The sequence below is a fragment of the Myotis brandtii genome, unplaced genomic scaffold, assembly GCF_000412655.1.
Source record: "Myotis brandtii unplaced genomic scaffold, ASM41265v1 scaffold18, whole genome shotgun sequence".
Lineage (NCBI taxonomy): Eukaryota > Metazoa > Chordata > Mammalia > Chiroptera > Vespertilionidae > Myotis > Myotis brandtii.
Window position 1 is genome coordinate 2408001 of NW_005356674.1, and position 17831 is coordinate 2425831.

Consider the following 17831-nt stretch of genomic DNA (forward strand, 5'->3'; position numbering starts at 1 on the left):
AGGGTAGATAAGGGAACTACAGTGCTATTCTTCCCTACCAAACACCTGCTCTTCCTGAGGGGTTATGCAAAGCCCCAGTCTAAGGGAGGTGGCCACTCAGCTGTGACTGCTGCCTTGTAGGAATATGGACTTAATGTTGACAGGTCTTCCAATTTTAAAAGGGAGGTCTGCTATCTAAATTTTTATAATTAATCTCCCAATATTTAAATGCTGACAATATATTCAAATGTTTTTTAAAAACAATGTGCAGGTCAAACAAAATATGCCTAAGATCTCTACTTCAAAAACTCTACTGCTAAAAACAATGGTATATTTTGGTTAATATCTATGCTCAATTAGCCACAAGAAAATATACAGTATTCTGTAATTAAACTACTTCCTTAACTTCCTTAATTAGACTTTTTAATTTAACTTAACACTCTTTTGAATAGTCAGTATTAACCCCAGAATCCTCTTTTTATCCAATTACTGCCAAAGCTTCAAACAGTGGGCTACTTGGAAACATCCCATACTTTACCAATCACTCCAAGGTCACTCCCTTCCTAACCCCCACTGCTTGTCCTGGAAAGCAGGGCCAGGTCAGGCATCCAACCACTTCCCTATCGTCAATCACCTGCTCTTCCTGGGGGGTTGGGTATGCATGTTACAGGCTCCATTTCCTGAACTTTAGACTTTGGCAGTTCAGTCATTATCTTTCCTCCCTCTATCCCTTCCTTCCTCTTGTGTGCGTGCGTGCATACACACACACACACACACACACACACACACACACACACACACACACACACCCCTCGCACCAGATAGCTAACTTCTGACTTTTTTTCAACCTTTGTACAATCACACATTCACTTTTGTACAACTACATACACACAAACTAAACCAATACTAATCATGATTTGAAAAGTGGAAACACAGTGGTATCCTTTATCAAAGAAAAATAAAGGCCATTTTTAAGGGAAATGAGTATCATCAAATTCTAAGATCCCTAGACAGTACCCAAGAGTCCACATAACTATTTTTTATGGTTTATAGTTCTATTAGTATTAGAATAAAATTTAACTTTTATCACAAGTGCATTTTAAATACCATAACCGTTTAAAAAACGTTTTTGAGGTACATAATAAAAGTGTATTCCAATTTCTAAACAAGCAATTTATGAAGAAACTTAAATATAAAATTTTTAAATTTAGGAATTCCCTTTATTATATGGACAACAGTGCATCCAATATGCAATTTAAGAAATGTTTTCAAAAGAAATATTTTCCCAGTTTCTCCCTTTTTCAGTTTAATGCAACAGAAAATAATTCAGGAATGCAAAACCAACAGTACTAGACTAGACCAAATAATTGAGTAGAGTATCACTACTAGGGCTGTATTTTATTCAAAATAAAGTTGGAAAAAACGTTGACTTAAGCTTCAGAACATTTATAGGGAAGCCAACTAACCTCTCCAATTTTTTTTTTTAATACCCAGTGCTCTACTTCCATTTACCTTTGAAAACCAACTTACCGAAGACTCACTATCACGAATGAGGAAATCACCTTCATGCCCCCTTTCATTTAATGCCATTTCTGCTTGATGCCTGGTGACTTTCCCATAATACCAAGGATTGCCAGCAAACTTTCCAGTGAGTGAAGGCCTAATGTAATCACACTGTGGAGGTGATGGTTCCAAACCTGAGGTTAATGGATTATTCTGCATAATGGTAACGTAGTTTTTTGGCACCAGACCAACCATTCCATTGATCTTCCTGCATTTCCACCACTCGGGGTCATTTTCAGGTTTTTCAAGAACATCCATTACATCTCCTTTCTCAAAATTAAGTTCTTCATCATTGGATGAGCTGAATGGGTAAAGAGCCTGTACCACATGCAACACTTGCCCAGTATTTAGGTTATTGACGACTGCTGCTAATTTCTCTGACAGAGAACCCACATGGTCACCCAAAGGACTGTCACCTTCCTCAGTTACATAGTTTGAAGGGAACCATCCAACTTGTCCATTGTAGCTACCTCGCCACCACCCATCACTGCACTTCTCCATGACGATCACCTTTGTCCCTTTTATCAATGATAATTCATCCTCTCTCTCTGCCATGTAGTTAAATTTCACATATGCAGGCATGTTGAGGTCATAGAGACGTTCCCCTGGGTCAACAAAGCTATCATCAGCAGGAGATGCAGAATCTGGTACACTGGGTTTTCTTTTCACTTTTCCAATGCCTGTTTAAATTAGAAAAAAATGTAATGAGAAAACAAAACAATGATAACCTAAAAAACCAATTTGCTCATTAAGAAATCTTTGACTAGTTTTGTAAGCCTTTAAACTTAAATAAATTCCTCTTTCTTTCTTTCCACCCACCCTCTTCTCCCCTATATTCCATCCCCATGACTAATAACTAGAAATTTGTACTTTTTGACCACCTCCTTTACCAATTCTCTTTTCATAACCACTTAACTGTAGTTATATGAAAATTTACCTTTTCATCTTTTTTCTTATCGAAGACCCTAAAATAACTGCACAATTATAAAATTGTCCTAAATTAATGCATTTTCTCTGAAATGTAAATACAGATTATTTCTCTCATACCTACAATCTAAGTACATATATAAAGGATCCACCAAACCCATCTTCTTCTTGTCTTATTTTTAAAACCTAGATTTTTATAATTGAAGTAAACAATAAATTAATTTACAACTTGATGTATACAATATAAAATTGTAGTTATGTCTGGGTAATACTCTCATTTGCTTTCTTAGTTCTAAGACCCAAGTTGCTCTTATTTGTTTCCTATGTTTATTTTAAAATAATATATTATTTGTTTGCTTCCTCTCATTCCATTCACATGTAAGCTCCACAAGGGCAGGGATTTTGTTTACTTTGTTCATGGATGTAATCCCAAGGATCTCACAATAGGTGATTAATATAAACTTGTTGAAAGATATGAAAAAATCATCAAATGGTGCCATCATCACAAATGTATGTTACATCAACTCTAATCAGGCATTTTCACCACTGCTCATTTCTTATCACATGATTTTATATTCTATTTTTAGCTAGAAAACAAAGGCAATCCTAGGTAAAATTTTTCAAATACCTTCTCACTCTCTCAAAACTTTCTCATTACTCTTACTCCTTTTCTTCACCCAAGTTTCTAACTACTGATCCTTCTGGATTCTTCCCATTTTTACTGCCTCTTTTATGACACTTGACCATCCTTGTTTCCTTTCTACTCTATTGTTTAAAACCACACTCAGATCACCTCTATTCTTAAATAATTTTATTTCAACTCTGCTACTCCCTTTAGGCTATGCCATTGTTTAAAAAGTTGTCTTCCCTTTTTCCTTCAATTTTTTCGCCATTCACTCCTAACTTCTTATATTAAATTTTTCTTCTAAACCTTGTTATAAAATTGCATTCTATTTGTTTACTAGTCTGTCTCCTTAATAAGAGAATGAGCTTCCCTCGGATAGAAAACGATTTTATTACCTTGTATCTCCAGTGCTTAGCAGTACAGCACCTACACTAGTAGTAGAAACAAAGTCAATTTTTGTGGATGAATCCAAAGGTGAATGATTCCTTAGTTGAAAGTGTTTCCTGAGATGTCATGCTTGGACTTCCCCTATACCTCAAGGAAATCATACACTTTCATGTTCTATAACTTCTGTATAGAAGGTTCCAAGGTCTCTTTGCAGCTCTAAGCTTTTTCTGGAATTCAAGCACTACAATTCCAATTGTCACTAGATATCTACAGAATGTACCACAGCACCTCAAATACAAACACCCATGTCCAAATAAAATATGCATAAATCAACTCCATTCCTCCCAATTTTCTTACTTCTGATTAGTAGTACCATCATCCTTTAAAATCCTCACATTAGAATTCCTATGGAGTAGAAAACTCTAGGCCTCCATCCATCCACCAAAAAGTAATGAATGAGCTGGCAAATACGGTCAGAATCAACTTTTGCAGAATTCTGGAATGTAGTAAAAAACTAAGGCCAGATTTAGGGAAGAAAGAAGCTGCTGCTTTGTAGCATAGAGAAAGCAGTGGCATTTTAAGTTGCTTGCCAACAATCACTGATATCCCCAATCAGTAGTGGTTGTGAGAACAGCAATCTGCACTCCTAATGCCAGAAGACGCACCAAAGATCTTACTCTCAAAGAACTGTAGTTGTGGGTTTCCATCTATCTCAGCTACCTGAAGGACCAGCACAATGGCTTGCCTTGGTTTCACCTGACTTGGAGCATTCCCAGGGCAAGAGTGTCTTTTGCTGAAATCATTAATTGATACAGTAGTCTGGGGCAAGTGACAACAATTGGACAAGAAACAGACATTAAAAACCTGAGAAAGAAGAGTTTGTGAAAGGATATACATGGGGTAATAAGGGCTTTTAAAAGTTGCTGTGTATACCAGATAATCAAGATTTCTGAAATACATCCATACTTAAATGGTCAACTGATTTTCAACAAGGAGGCAAACATCATTCAATGGGGAAAAGAATAGTCTCTTCAACAAATGGTGCTAGGACAACTGGATATCCACATGCAAAAGAATGAAGTTGGGCTCCTACTTCACAACACATACAAAAATTAACTCAAAATGGATCAAAGACACAAATATAATAGTTAAAACTTTCAGAAAAAAACATACAGTAAAGTTTTCATGAGCTTGGATATAGCAATGAATTCTTAAGATTTGACACCAAAAAAGCACAAGCAAAAAAGATAAATTGTACTTCATTAAAGTAAACATTTGTGCAAAGACTATCAAGAAAATGAAAAGACAACCTACAGAATTAGGAAAGAATATTTTCAAATCATATTCTGTTAAGGGTATATATTTTAGAACATATATATGTTAGAACCAACAACAAAAAGAAAAATCCTATTTTAAAAAATGGGCAAAGAATTTGAATAAACGTTTCTCCAATGAATATATGCAAATGCCCAAAAAAGCACATGAAAAGATGCTCAATATCATTAGTCATTAGGGAAATGTAAATCAAAACCACAATGCAATACCACTTCACACCTACTGGGATGGCGATAATAAAACCAAACCAAACCAAGCCAAAAAAATAAGTAAGGGTTGGTGAGAATATGGAGAAACTGGAACTCTTCTTACATTGCTGGGCAAAGTGTAAAAAGGTGCAAGTGCTATGGAAACAGTTTGATGGCTCCTCAAAATGTTAAACACAGAATTACCATATGATCCAATAATTCCATTCCAGGTGTAGGCTCAAAAGAAAAAAAAAAGGTATTCAAATACTTGTACACAAATGTTCACAGCTTCACTATTCACAATAACCAAAAAGTAGAAACAACTTAAATGTCCATCAACAAATGAATGGATAAACAAAGTGGTATATTCATATAATGTAACATTATTCAACCATAAAAGGGTTGAAATAGTGATACATGCTACAACATGGATGCACCTTAAAAACAGTGTGCTAAATGAAAGAAATTGGACACAAAAGGTCACATATTATACACATTTATATTAAATAGCCAGAATAGGTAAATCCCTATAAACAGAAAGCAGATTAGTGCTTTGTAGAGGCTGAAGGAAAGGGGTAACAGGGAGTGACTGCTAATCAGGGATGGGTTTCCTTTTGGGATGATAAAAATGGTTTGCAATCAGATAGATGTAATTACGCATCATTGTTAATGTACTAAACAGCATTAAATTGTACACCTTAAAAAGGTTAATTTTATGTTATATAAATTTTACCTCATAAATTTTTTTCTTAAAAGATTCCCACATCAGAATCTATAAAACAAAATAAAAAAACAAGCAAAACAGAAATAAATACTGAAAACATTTTTTTCTTCTTGATACTCCTCTCCTGAGGATATTTTTTTCCACTGATTTTTTTAAAAAGAGAGTGGCCCCTTGCAGTAACCGGTTTGGCTCAGTGGATAGAGCGTAGGCCTGCAGACTCAAGGGTCCCAGGTTCGATTCCGGTCAAGGGCATGTACCTTGGTTGCGGGCACATCCCCAGTGGGAGGTGTGCAGGAGGCGGCTGATCAATGTTTCTCTCTCATCGATGTTTCTATCTCTCTCCCTTCCTCTCTGTAAAAAATCAATAAAATATGTATTTAAAAAATTTTTTAAAAAGAAGGAGAGTGGCCCCTTAAATCAATTCCCTGAATAGATATTTCCACCTTCACGACTTAGTTTACCTTGTTGGGTAGTTTCTTACCCAAATCTTATTAAAACTTCTACCTTTCAAAAATCTATTCAAGGACCATTTCAAATTGACAACTTTATTATTTTATTCATCTTTCCACTCCATGTTTCTCAACATCCTTCATTTCCCACCTTCACTCTCAGTAGTGAGCAACTTCACTTCTTTCCTCTTTTAAGAACTCTAGGGAAGGGCATGTGGGAGAGGAAGGTCACCACTGGGGACTCTTCCTCCCTCCTGCCCCAGAAATGTCTTCACTTTCAGAATATGCCTTGCGCATGACTCGCCTGAGTGCCCGGCTATTTGGTGAAGTTGCCAGGCCTACTGATTCCAAATCCATGAAAGTGGTGAAACTGTTTAGTGAGCAGCCTTTGGCCAAGAGGAAACAGTGCTAGATTGGTGTACTTTTCCAGTCTGTAAAATCCTGGCTTGTTTTTTCTCTCTCCATTCAGAGACGAGCATCAGGACTTCAAGGAGGAGCAGAGACGTCTGAAGAAACTTCGTGGAAAGGGGAAACCAAGGAAAGGAGAAGGAAAAAGAGCAGCAAAAAAGAAATAGTGTTTGTCAGTGCAGAGAGAAACTTCCTCCTCTGCAACTGAGAGCAGAAGCAAGAGTTTATTCTCTTTCCCCATGTTGAATGAGGAACACATGCTCCGTGTTGAAGTCTGATCCAGTTAAAGTGTGACCGGTTTCTTGACCACATTCTAATTCTGCAAAGTTATTTTGGCCTTGGTTTTGTAATCTGAGGTTTACCACATTCCCTAAAGAAATGAATGCAGCCCAGCCAGTGTGGCTCAGAGGCTGAGCACTGACCCAGGAACCAAGAGGTCATCGATTGGATTCCTGGTTGTAGGCTCAATCCCCAGTGGAGGGCATGGAGGAGGCTATCGATCAATGATGTTGCTCTCTCACTCATCAGTGTTTCTCTCCCTCTCCCTTCCTCTCTCTAAAAATCAATAAAAACATTTTTAAATGTATATATATATAAAAACAAAAAAACTCCAGCACCTTATATTTCTGGAATCCTTGTATGACAGTGTTTCCTGTGTCTGTCTTTTAAGCCCCCCTTTTTTTAGCATAAGCTTCCAGAGAAGAGCATTCTGTCTCACTGATCTTTTTATTTTCCTATACTTTAGAACTGTGTAATAGCAGATGCTCAATAAATGTTTGTTAAATTGATTAAAATTGAATACTGATAAAAGAAAATATAAAATTTTACACCTGAAAATAAAGGCAAGTTACAAAATGATTTTTTAAAAATTAAGTTTATTGGGGTGACTTGGTTAATAAGATACAGGTTTCAAGCATACATTTATATGATACATGATCTGTATATTGTATTGTGTGCCCATTTAAAAATTTCTGAATAAGATAACCTTTAAGACTAATTATACAGTGTCAAAAAGAAAAAGAAAAAAGAATTTTTGGACAGACCCAAAAATGAAAGTCCCTAATGGGAAAACACAAAAAAATAACCTATTTTAACCTTAGAGGCCAGAAATATTTTAGGGAAAACATAAGCTTAGAATATTCATTTTTCTATGCAATACAAAGCCTTTTGTGATCTCTCTTTTGAGCATGTCTTTAACCTCATACCTAATACCTAATGCTATAGCCATACAAGCTCCTCAGTTACCAAAATACACATTCTATTTCAAGGATATGAGCCTTTCCACATGATGTTTTTCTGCCCTATGACATTCACCATCCTCAGTCTTCAAGATTCAGTCATGGTATCTTCTCACTAAAGATTTTCCTATTTCATACCAAGTGTTCCATTACCATTTATCATGTGAACAACAGACAAATGTATGCATAATCAATAACTTGCTTTTTTACCCTGCTTCTACAATTCTTTGGGAAGGGCCTGTTTACTGCCCTTTGTTTCTATTGCTAAAAAATAGTCTTCCCAATCTTTCAGCAATGAGAGTAGATGTGAAACTACTTTATAAAGTTATACAAATATAAAGTATTAATACCTCTTAATACATTGTTTGCGGGTAGTTTTTATCGCGCGCTAACAGGTGGCTCTACTTCTTACAGTCAACGTAAAACATATAAATACGTTTCCCGCATACAATGTGTTAATTTCTAAATTATGTTATAACTAGTAGCCCAGTGCACGAAATCTGTGCACATTAAAAGGGAATTAATTGCCCTGACCGGTTTGGCTCAGTGGATAGAGCATTGGCCTGCAGACTCAAGGGTCCCAGGTTCGATTCTGGTCAAGAGCATGTACCTTGGTTGCAGGCACATCCCCAGTGGGGAGTGTGCAAGAGGCAGCTGATCGATGTTTCTCTCTCATCGATGTTTCTAACTCTCTATCCCTCTCCCTTCCTCTCTGTAAAAAATCAATAAAATATATTTTTTTTAAAAAAATTGATAATGCAGCCTGTGCTTTTGGGGGGCTGCTCCAGGTTCCCCAAGTTGATACAATGATCTTCTTAGTGCTGGCTTTCTTGTCTTCTCAAAATGTCCCCGTTCTTTTCTAGAGCATCTTCACTCTTTGTATCAACAGCACATGCCAGACTCCGCTGATCCTTTTGCTTACCCAGACCTGGAGTCAGCCGTTTCCCCAGAAGCTGGGTCCCCCGGGTGGGGGGGGGGGTCTTTAGAAACAGTGCCCATCCACTGCCCCGAGATTCCCCTTCACCCACCCGTGTTTCTGACTTCATTCTCCCACAGAGGAAACCACGGCTCTTTGCAACACGTCAATGTACATTATCATTTGCTCAGTCTTGCACATAAAATATGAAGATTTCAGTCTGAATAAAATCTGATTCATAAATCATTTTCACATACGCCTTTCTAAGGCATTTTTTAATTTTATTTTTTATTGATTTAAGAGAGGAAGGGAGAGGGAGAGATAGATAGAAACATCAATGATGAGAGAGAATCATTGACTGGCTGTCTCCTGCACACCCCACACTGAGCATTGATCCCATAATCTAGGTATATGTCCTGACCAGGAATTGAACCATGACCTCCTTGGGGAAATTTTCCTTTGTTTCTTTGTTATGGGGTGGGGCCACAACATTAGTAACAAAGAAACAGAATTAAAACTTTATTGTGAGGAGCCGCTACAGTGTTTGGACAGGTTCAAGCCTTCACTAATTGAGATTAGTACACCTCCTAATCTCAATTGGTCCCTTTTGCATTAAATCTTTCTAATCCATTGCTTGACTCTAACCTTCTCTAATCTTTAGTCGATATGGGTACAAAAGAGACCCTAAGTATAAATTTCGTCCTGTTATTTACTGGTTAATATGATCTTGGTCAAGTTATTTAATCTTCTTTAAACTCTGGTTGCCTTGTTTGTGAAATGATGGTGCGGTTTTAAGTACCTACCTCATAAAATTTTTGTTAAACACTCAGCACAGTGCATAGCACATAGCAAGCAATGGTAGTTACTACTTTTCAACCCCTAGTATTGGTATTTACTTTTTCAAAAATACTTAAACCTTTATTATAGCATTATATAGCTGACCCTGGCCAGGACTGGGAGGGAAATGATCAGGTCTAAACACTGAGGATCTGCATAACTCTGAGGCATTTATTTTTATTGTTAGCTTTGTTTTGAAAAAAACAAAAGTGTCAGTATACCTTCCAATCCTTCCCTTGCTCCTAACCACTGGTCTAACTTCTCTCTTCCTACAACAGTTTCTTAACCAAAACAATATATTGTTAACTCCTCAAAAGTTTTTAAGAACCCTGGTTAAGAATTGTGAATATTGCATCTTCACATGATAGTTGTCCTCTTCCTAAGGTAAATCTTTGTACCCACAACTATTCTTTATGTAACCTGGTTTTCAAATCTTTAATATACTGGATGCCAGGATTTGGAAGCATCTGAGTTTCTCAATACCCCTGGTTAAAGTATGCCTATCCAAAGTATATAAACTAAGCCATGCTTTATTTGGCCAATATACACAGAAAGAAGCTATAGCATCCCTTTACCCGAGCACCTCATAAATTTGAATCAATGCCATTATGAACTGTCTTGAGATCTTTTAGCATCTAACTATCACAGCAGCTCTTACTAAGTCTTTTTTACTCATGCAAACTGCTGCCAGGCCAGATTCTCAACATTTTCAATTTCTTTTAAAAACTTAACAAATTTACATCAATGTCTGTTTCTACCTATCTTGTTTATTTCTGTTGCAGTTTTTAGCTTTCAAATATATTTCTGTACACAATGTATTTGTCATTCTTCCAGTATTAGGTCTTTACGTTAAGCATGTTATTTTCCCTCCATCTAAATCACTGAGTAAATAAATGTTCAATAGACTGAGGCCAAAGAAAGTATTCTTCTTTCTTGAGGGAACTATAATTCTGTTATGTTCACACTTCAAAACCAGTTTCTCCCTCCTGGATATCCCCCAGGTTTTTATGGCACATCTAAGACTGGTCAGCTGTTTACCAGGACTATAAGACTTCTAGAGTTCAAAGGGACTTCCCAGGGTCATAGTCTTGCCCAATTCTCTCATTTACAAAAAAGGAATAGGAAAAGTTTAGTTATATACCCTTGGCCACATGACTAATAATTGGTGTATCTGGAGGCAGAACTAAGGAATTCTAAATACAAAATATAGTGTTCTTCCCATTACAGCGTTTTATTTAATTTGTTTGTATTTTCTGTTCATTTTTATCTACATAAAATAGAGAAATTAGTGTTTTTTATTATTCTGCTTGATCTAAACTATTGTGCACTTTTTGTTTTCAAGGGTATTTTCACTGCCACACAAGGAGCACATATACTATTTCCTCAAATTTTTAAGCCCATTTAGGGAATAGGTGGGTGAATAGCCTATATCTACTCTGACAAGCTGGAAAGCAAGATAAATGTAAATTCTGGCTTGCTGCTAGTGAGGAAAGGAGTATTTTGGTTACAAATCTCAAATCCTGACCCTAAACCTACAAATGTATTTAGGATTAACTATCAACTTTCTAAGACTCAAGAGAGAATGATGATTTTATCATTGTATTGATAGTATATACTGAATCATTATATAAATGATACAATATATTCATTTTATACTATTTCTGGTTGATTTATAGTCAACATCAATTATGACCAGACTTAGATACAAAATCCACTATATAATTAATAAGTAACCACCACCATCTACCTCCCCACCAGAATGTCAATTCTGTGAGAGTATTAGTTTTATATTCTATTATTTTTGCCTTGCTTGCAGTAGGCTCTCAATAAAAATATGCTGATAAACAAATAAATGAATAAGTTAAAGAATAAACTGTAAAAGGAACACTGACCAAAAAAGCAGACCTAAAAAATTTTATAACTTCCCAAAAAGCAAACAAAAGAGATATATCTCTTGGCCACTAAAGTTAACTAAATAATAAAAGGAGTCTTAATATTACAATTACAATATTCTTTTTCAACGAAGTGCTTGCTCCTTTTCCATTTTGCCCCTTACCTTGAAATTTCGACAGGTTACACTTCGTTTCCTTACACTCCCTATGTATGAGACTTGTACAACAATTCTCTGTTCATTTTTCTAGAAATATCAAGTAAATGTTCAGAGACCAAATCAATTTCATTGTCATAAGATTATAAAAAGGCCATCACTAGATAGAAAGATTAGGCTCTTATGAGTATTAGTATTACTTTATGATCAGAACTTAAAAACAAGCCAAATAATTTCCTATTTTCCGCAGTTTTTATTTTCTTTGCAAGCAGTTGTTTTCAGAACTCATTTCAAACTATAAAATTTCACATTTACTGAAACAGTAACTTCTAACAATCCTACATGGATTAAATCAAAACATTCCATTTTACTGTGCTTTTATTAAATGTTCTCGTCTACATTGTTCCTCTAAAATCTAAGTAAAAGGTACTAAAACAATACTGTGTTAATTCAAATATTGAGGATCATGTGAAAATCATGTTGACAATAAAGCAACTTGCTTACCCAATCCTTTTTTCTATGTTTTTAATTTATTTAATTCACTTCAAATGTCTAGCTAAGTTCAAAGTTACTGAATTAGAACTGCATCAAACTCAAATCATTTATTTATATCCTTTTGCTATCTGTTAAAGAGTGATACAATATTTTAAAACTACATTACTTATAAAGTCAAAACTAGTATTATTTATCACCAATCATTTAGCTTATGTTTAATAAACCACATAAGCACCAGCCCATATAAACCCCCTCCCATAGGTTCTCTCCATACAGTTTTCCTTTAAATTACAAAAGTGAAAAATCTAATTTGAAAACTACAAGAAAACTATGGATTTAATAAACAGATTAACTTACTGAAAAAATCTTTAAAGGCGTTTAACCAATCCATTTAGAATAAAAATCCCGTGTTTTCTTTTGTCAGTTACAGCTCAGGATAATTCTGAGTGAGCTTCCTGGTCTGTTCTGCAACACTGAAACTTCCCACACCCAATCCATGTGACTTGGCCCACACCCAGGCAATAGAAAGTTTTTCTAAGGCTCCTCTCTTTCCAAACTTTCCCCCCCCCCCCCCCCACCCCTGAATTATAACAGAACCTGTAAAGCAAGTATATCATGATGGCCACAAATGTGACCTTATTATTCAGAGTTATTTTAGAAGAAGCTTTAAGTCATATATATTTTCAACAGTTGAAAATATATTCACATATTCATTTTTTTCTGTGTTTTCTTAACTTTCAAACAATGTCTCCCTATCAGCACGATCATTGTGAAACAAATTAATTATATGGGACATTTAAGTTACCAATAAGGAGTTCAGAAATTCTGAGAAAGGAGAGAAGGCTGTCTGATGCAAACGCTGAATTTACATCACTATACAAGGCTAACTACAGATAACTAACTTAAAATGAATAATAAAAAAAATGTATCTAATTGGACTTTAAAATTTATATGCAGTAATATCTAAAATTGGGAAACTTATCCTCTTTGCTCTATGGTATTAGTTTTTTCACTACCTTTTGTTAATTACCATCACATTTGCTCTAGTCGCAGGATACCAGCATTCTTTAAAAATATCTATTTAGATGTGGTTCTAGTCCTTTTTGTGCTTTCATCACTATAAGGCACACTTCCTTCACAAAAGTTACCTTAATTATCCCCAATAGCTCTAATCAACATGCTTTAAATCAGTGGTTCTCAACCTTCTGGCCCTGTAAATACAGTTCCTCATGTTGTGACCCAACTATAAAATTATTTTCGTTGCTACTTCATAACTGTAATGTTGCTACTGTTATGAATCGTAATGTAAATATCTGATATGCAGGATGGTCTTAGGCGACCCCTGTGAAAGGGTTGTTTGACCGCCAATGGGGTTGCGCCCCACAGGTTGAGAACAGCTGCTTTAAATAAATGTCCAGTATTCACAAAATAATAAATATTCCTGGTTCTAACTCTGGTCTCTTTTAGCTATTCAAGGAAAATCTCTTTCTGGTTTGTCTTTCAATAAAAAACTAATAATGGTTTTATATGCAAAACCTTAAAAATCTCAAAAAGGTAACCTCACTACAGCAGTTAAATGTCATGGTGAAAATTCAGATTAATAACTTCATTTATTAAGTTACATTTAGAATACTGAATTTTTAGTTTAGAAACCAATTTTCTAATACTTTATATCTTACTTTGAATTGTGCAATAAATTTTTGCTATTTTATAATGGTTAAAAACAAAAAAAGATTTGTCTTCTATTGCTGATTTAGTCTAGAATAACAATAAATAAGAAATAAAAAATAATATAAAGTAGTTAATCAATAATTTTATATTTGTCAGTTACGCCATATTACTTTCAAACTTTCACAAGGAAAAATTTTACTTTCTCTTCTACATATATACAAAGAATCCTTAAGTAATAGAATGTCTGCATGTTTGCCTGAATACAAAAAATGAAATTCTGTCCCTCCCAATTCCTTCCTGTCAGCCAAGGAGACTTTAATTAAAAAAAAAAAGAGGCCACTCCTCATCTGGACATATTTCCTTCCTATCAGCTCAGCCAAGGCAAGTGTGAAAGCAGGTTCCACTATCTCTGGCCCTAATGAGGGCCAGTAAAAACACACAAACTTTACAGCTAGAGCAGTGGTTCTCAACCTTCTGGCCCTGTAAATAGTTCCTCATGTTGTGACCCAACTATAAAATTATTTTCGTTGCTACTTCATAACTGTAATGTTGCTACTGTTATGAATCGTAATGTAAATATCTGATATGCAGGATGGTCTTAGGCGACCCCTGTGAAAGGGTTGTTCAACCACCAAAGGGGTCGCGACCCACAGGTTGAGAACCTCTGAGCTAGAGGAAGAAAGAATGGGGGGAAAAGGAGAAACAAAATAAAAAAGATCAGCCTTATAGAGGCTAATCTACAGTAATGAATCTAATTTACTTTTATACAGTAATGATTCACAATTTAAAATTCTTTTATCAACTATAAGAATAAAATAATGGTTTGTTTTTAAAAGTTAAGTTCAAAGTGTAAACCATTAGATATTTAAAATATAGCAATGTGCCATGCAAAATAAACTGCCTTAATTTCAAGGTGGTAATTCTGCATCTTACTCATTTATCCCTGTCTCATTTAGATGCAGAATTTGCCTAACTCCATCAGGTACTCAGAGTTCAAGAAGCCCCTGCTAGATCAGTCAGTTCTGCTCCTTAGCACCACCCTGGCTTGATTTTTGAACTCCGGCCAGACCCACCAGAGCTAGATTCATAGAAACTTCCCACAAACACTTATGACGTCCACTGGTCTCCTGATGTGAACACCTACTATGAGCCAAACTTACCTTGTCTAGCTGAAATTCCAGTTCAGCCCTTTTCTAGTCAGATCTGCCCACTGCTGCCAAAATTATGTACAAAGAACCAAGCTCTAACATCTACTTAAAAGAAAGTATTGTTGCTGTTTTAATACAAGAATAACTTACCTAATGTATCCTTTAGGTTTTTTACAATAGATGCTTTCCGAGCACTGTTTTTCCTTTCCACATAGTTAGAAGGCACAAAACCTGTTTTATTCACAGAATTTCGAACTCGCCACCAAGACTTAGAATCATCTAGAAGCCATAATCTCTCATTCTTCTTGATGTCCAGCTCTTGTTCTTGTTGGGCCACATAATCAAATTTGGCTACTACAACCACTTCCTCTGCCATCTTTCAGCAGCTTCAGCACTGTAACCACATAGAAAACATTTTTAAGATGTAAATAATAGCAGTCTACATACTTTTCAAAAGAGATACACCTAAAAAACCTAAGAGCACTGAAAGGTTAAAAGTAAAAATATGAAAAAATAAATACACCAAGCAAATACAAATCAAAACACAACTGGTGTAGCTATATTAATTACACACTAAAAGACTTTGAGGCAAAACCATTACTAATGATAAAGAAGTTTACTATACAGTAATAAAAAGTCTATAACCTCTTACTTATGATTGACATAGCTCCAAAATAGATTACTAGAACCACACAAAAAAATAGACATCTATGGTCACAGAGGACAATTTTTAACAACATATTTATCTCAGTTAATAAATAAAGGAGACAAGAAAGTTAGTAAAGCTAGAACAGAACTGATATCATAACCATGTAGTTTGAACTAATCTATAATAATCTATTATAATAATAGAGATATATGCAAAGTGTCTGGGACACTGTCACAGTAATAACAATGACCAAACAGCAGGCTGTGTGGGGCGACAAGGCCGACAGGGGGGTTAGTGAGGGACAACCAAACAACTGAACAGCATGCTGAGTGGGGCGACCAGGCTGGTGGGGACGGGGCAGTAAGGGGTGACCAGACTGGTGGAGTGGGGGGAGTTAGGAGCGACCAGGCCGGCAGAGGGAGGCAATTGGGGGTGATCAGGCAGGCAGGGGGGGGGGCAGTTAGGAGCCAGCGGTCCTGGATTGTGAGAGGGATGTCTGACTGCCAGCTTAGGCCCTATAAACTGGCAGTTGGATATTCCCCAAGGGGTCTCGATTGGAGAGGGTGCAGGCTGGGCTGAAGGGTGTCCCCCCCCATGCACAAATGCACGGGCCTCTAGTCTATAATAATAAAAGCACATAATATGCAAATCGACTGGATAGCCAAACAGCAGGATGACCTTCCAGACAAAGCCGGAGCTGCGAGGGCCGAAGCAGCAAAGGGCTGAAAAGGCCTACTCTTGCACGGATTTCGTGCATTGGGCCTCTAACCCTATATAATAAAAGTATAATATGCAAATCGACCGAACAGCGAAACAACCGGTTGCTATGATGCACACTGACCACCAGGGGAGCGCTGCTAAGCCAGAAGCCCAGCTAACAGCTGGCAAGCGCAGCGGCAGTAAGGAGCGAGGGGCCAGGGCTGTGAGAGCCCCAGATTGTGAGAGGGGTTCTGCCTAAGCCAGCAGACAGACATCCCCTGAGGAGTCCTGGACTGCGAGAGGGCACAGGCCAGGCTGAGGGATACCCCCCACCAGTGCACAAATCTCATGCACCGGGCCTCTAGTGAACATAAAAATACTAGAGGCCCGATGCACAAAATTTGTGCAAGGGGCTTGGCCCTTGCATCCGTGGCAGCTGCCTCAGCTTCATCTGGAAGGTCATCCAGAAGGTCGTTTGGCCATCTGGTCTAATTAGCATATTATACTTTTATTCTAATTTCCAAACAAATATAAAAATTCATCAAATGCTAGGCAATTAAAAAAAGTCTCAACAACTTTAATGTACTTGATATCCTACAACCACATTCTCTGACAACCATAACAAAAAGACAGCTTTTTAAAAAACCACGTTTAGAAATTTCTAAAAACTCATGTGTCAGAAAATAAGTAACAGAATTTTAAAAATATTAAAAGTAAAGTAATAAAGACTATACTGCCAACCTGTGGGGTGCAGCAAAAGGAATAAATAGGGTGGGGCAAAAGTAGGTCCTTAGTTGTACACAGTTACATCAGAAAAATAAGAATACTAAAAATAAATTAATGAACTGAGCATGTGTCTTAAGCAGTTAGAAATGCCGAAGAATATAAAAAAGGTAGATAAAAGGAAATAATACAAATAAAAGCAGAACTTAATGAAACAGAAAATAAACATAGAGGACAAAAGCTGAAAAAAAAAACCTAACAAGAAAAACCTAAACCAAAAAAACCAACCACAAAAAGGTAGCTCTTTGTCAAAACTAACAAAATGGATATAATTCTGGTAAGATTCAGTAATGAAAAAAGGAAGATGCACAACCAAATACTAGGAAAGAAAGGGAGTTATACTTATAGATACTGCAGACATTCAAAAAATAATTTTTATAAACAACTTCATCAATAGCTCTGAAAACAAGTACAATGTACACATGAAAACAAATGCAAATGTCCCTTAAGTTTGGGAAACGATGTTCAAACTCATTGTAATAGAGAAATGCAAATAAAAACTGCTCCATAATATGATTTTTTACCTATCCGGTTAGCAAAAATCCAAAAGACTGATAACACAGTTTGTTGGCAAGGCTATCAGGAAATAATCACTCTCATATATCTAATCTAATAAATGACAAACATGCAAATTAACCGTACCTTTGCTACACCTTAAGCCACACCCACCAGCCAATCAGAGCAACTATATGCAAATTAACCTAACCAAGATGGCGGCCGGCAGCCACGGAGCTGAAGCGAGCAGGAGGCTTGGTTGCTCCAG

The 17831-nt window shown here is 36.3% G+C and overlaps 1 protein-coding gene and 1 pseudogene across 3 annotated transcripts in view; one reads left to right on the plus strand and one right to left on the minus strand.

The window, feature by feature from the left end:
• The window catches only part of NCK1 (NCK adaptor protein 1), a 53929-nt gene that overhangs the window by 1367 nt on the left and 34731 nt on the right, over positions 1–17831 (minus strand). For 2 of the 3 annotated variants that reach the window (XM_005863535.2, XM_005863536.2), the window contains 2 exons: positions 15088–15331; positions 1510–2222 (listed from right to left, as the gene is read on the minus strand). In XM_005863535.2, the coding sequence (XP_005863597.1) occupies positions 1510–2222; positions 15088–15313 (939 nt within the window). In that variant the 5' untranslated portion in view covers positions 15314–15331. Of the gene's footprint in view, positions 1–1509; positions 2223–12475; positions 12572–15087; positions 15332–17831 lie in introns of those variants that run through there. The other variant, XM_005863537.2, reaches the window with a different exon arrangement.
• LOC102239172 lies at positions 6369–6956 on the plus strand (annotated as a pseudogene).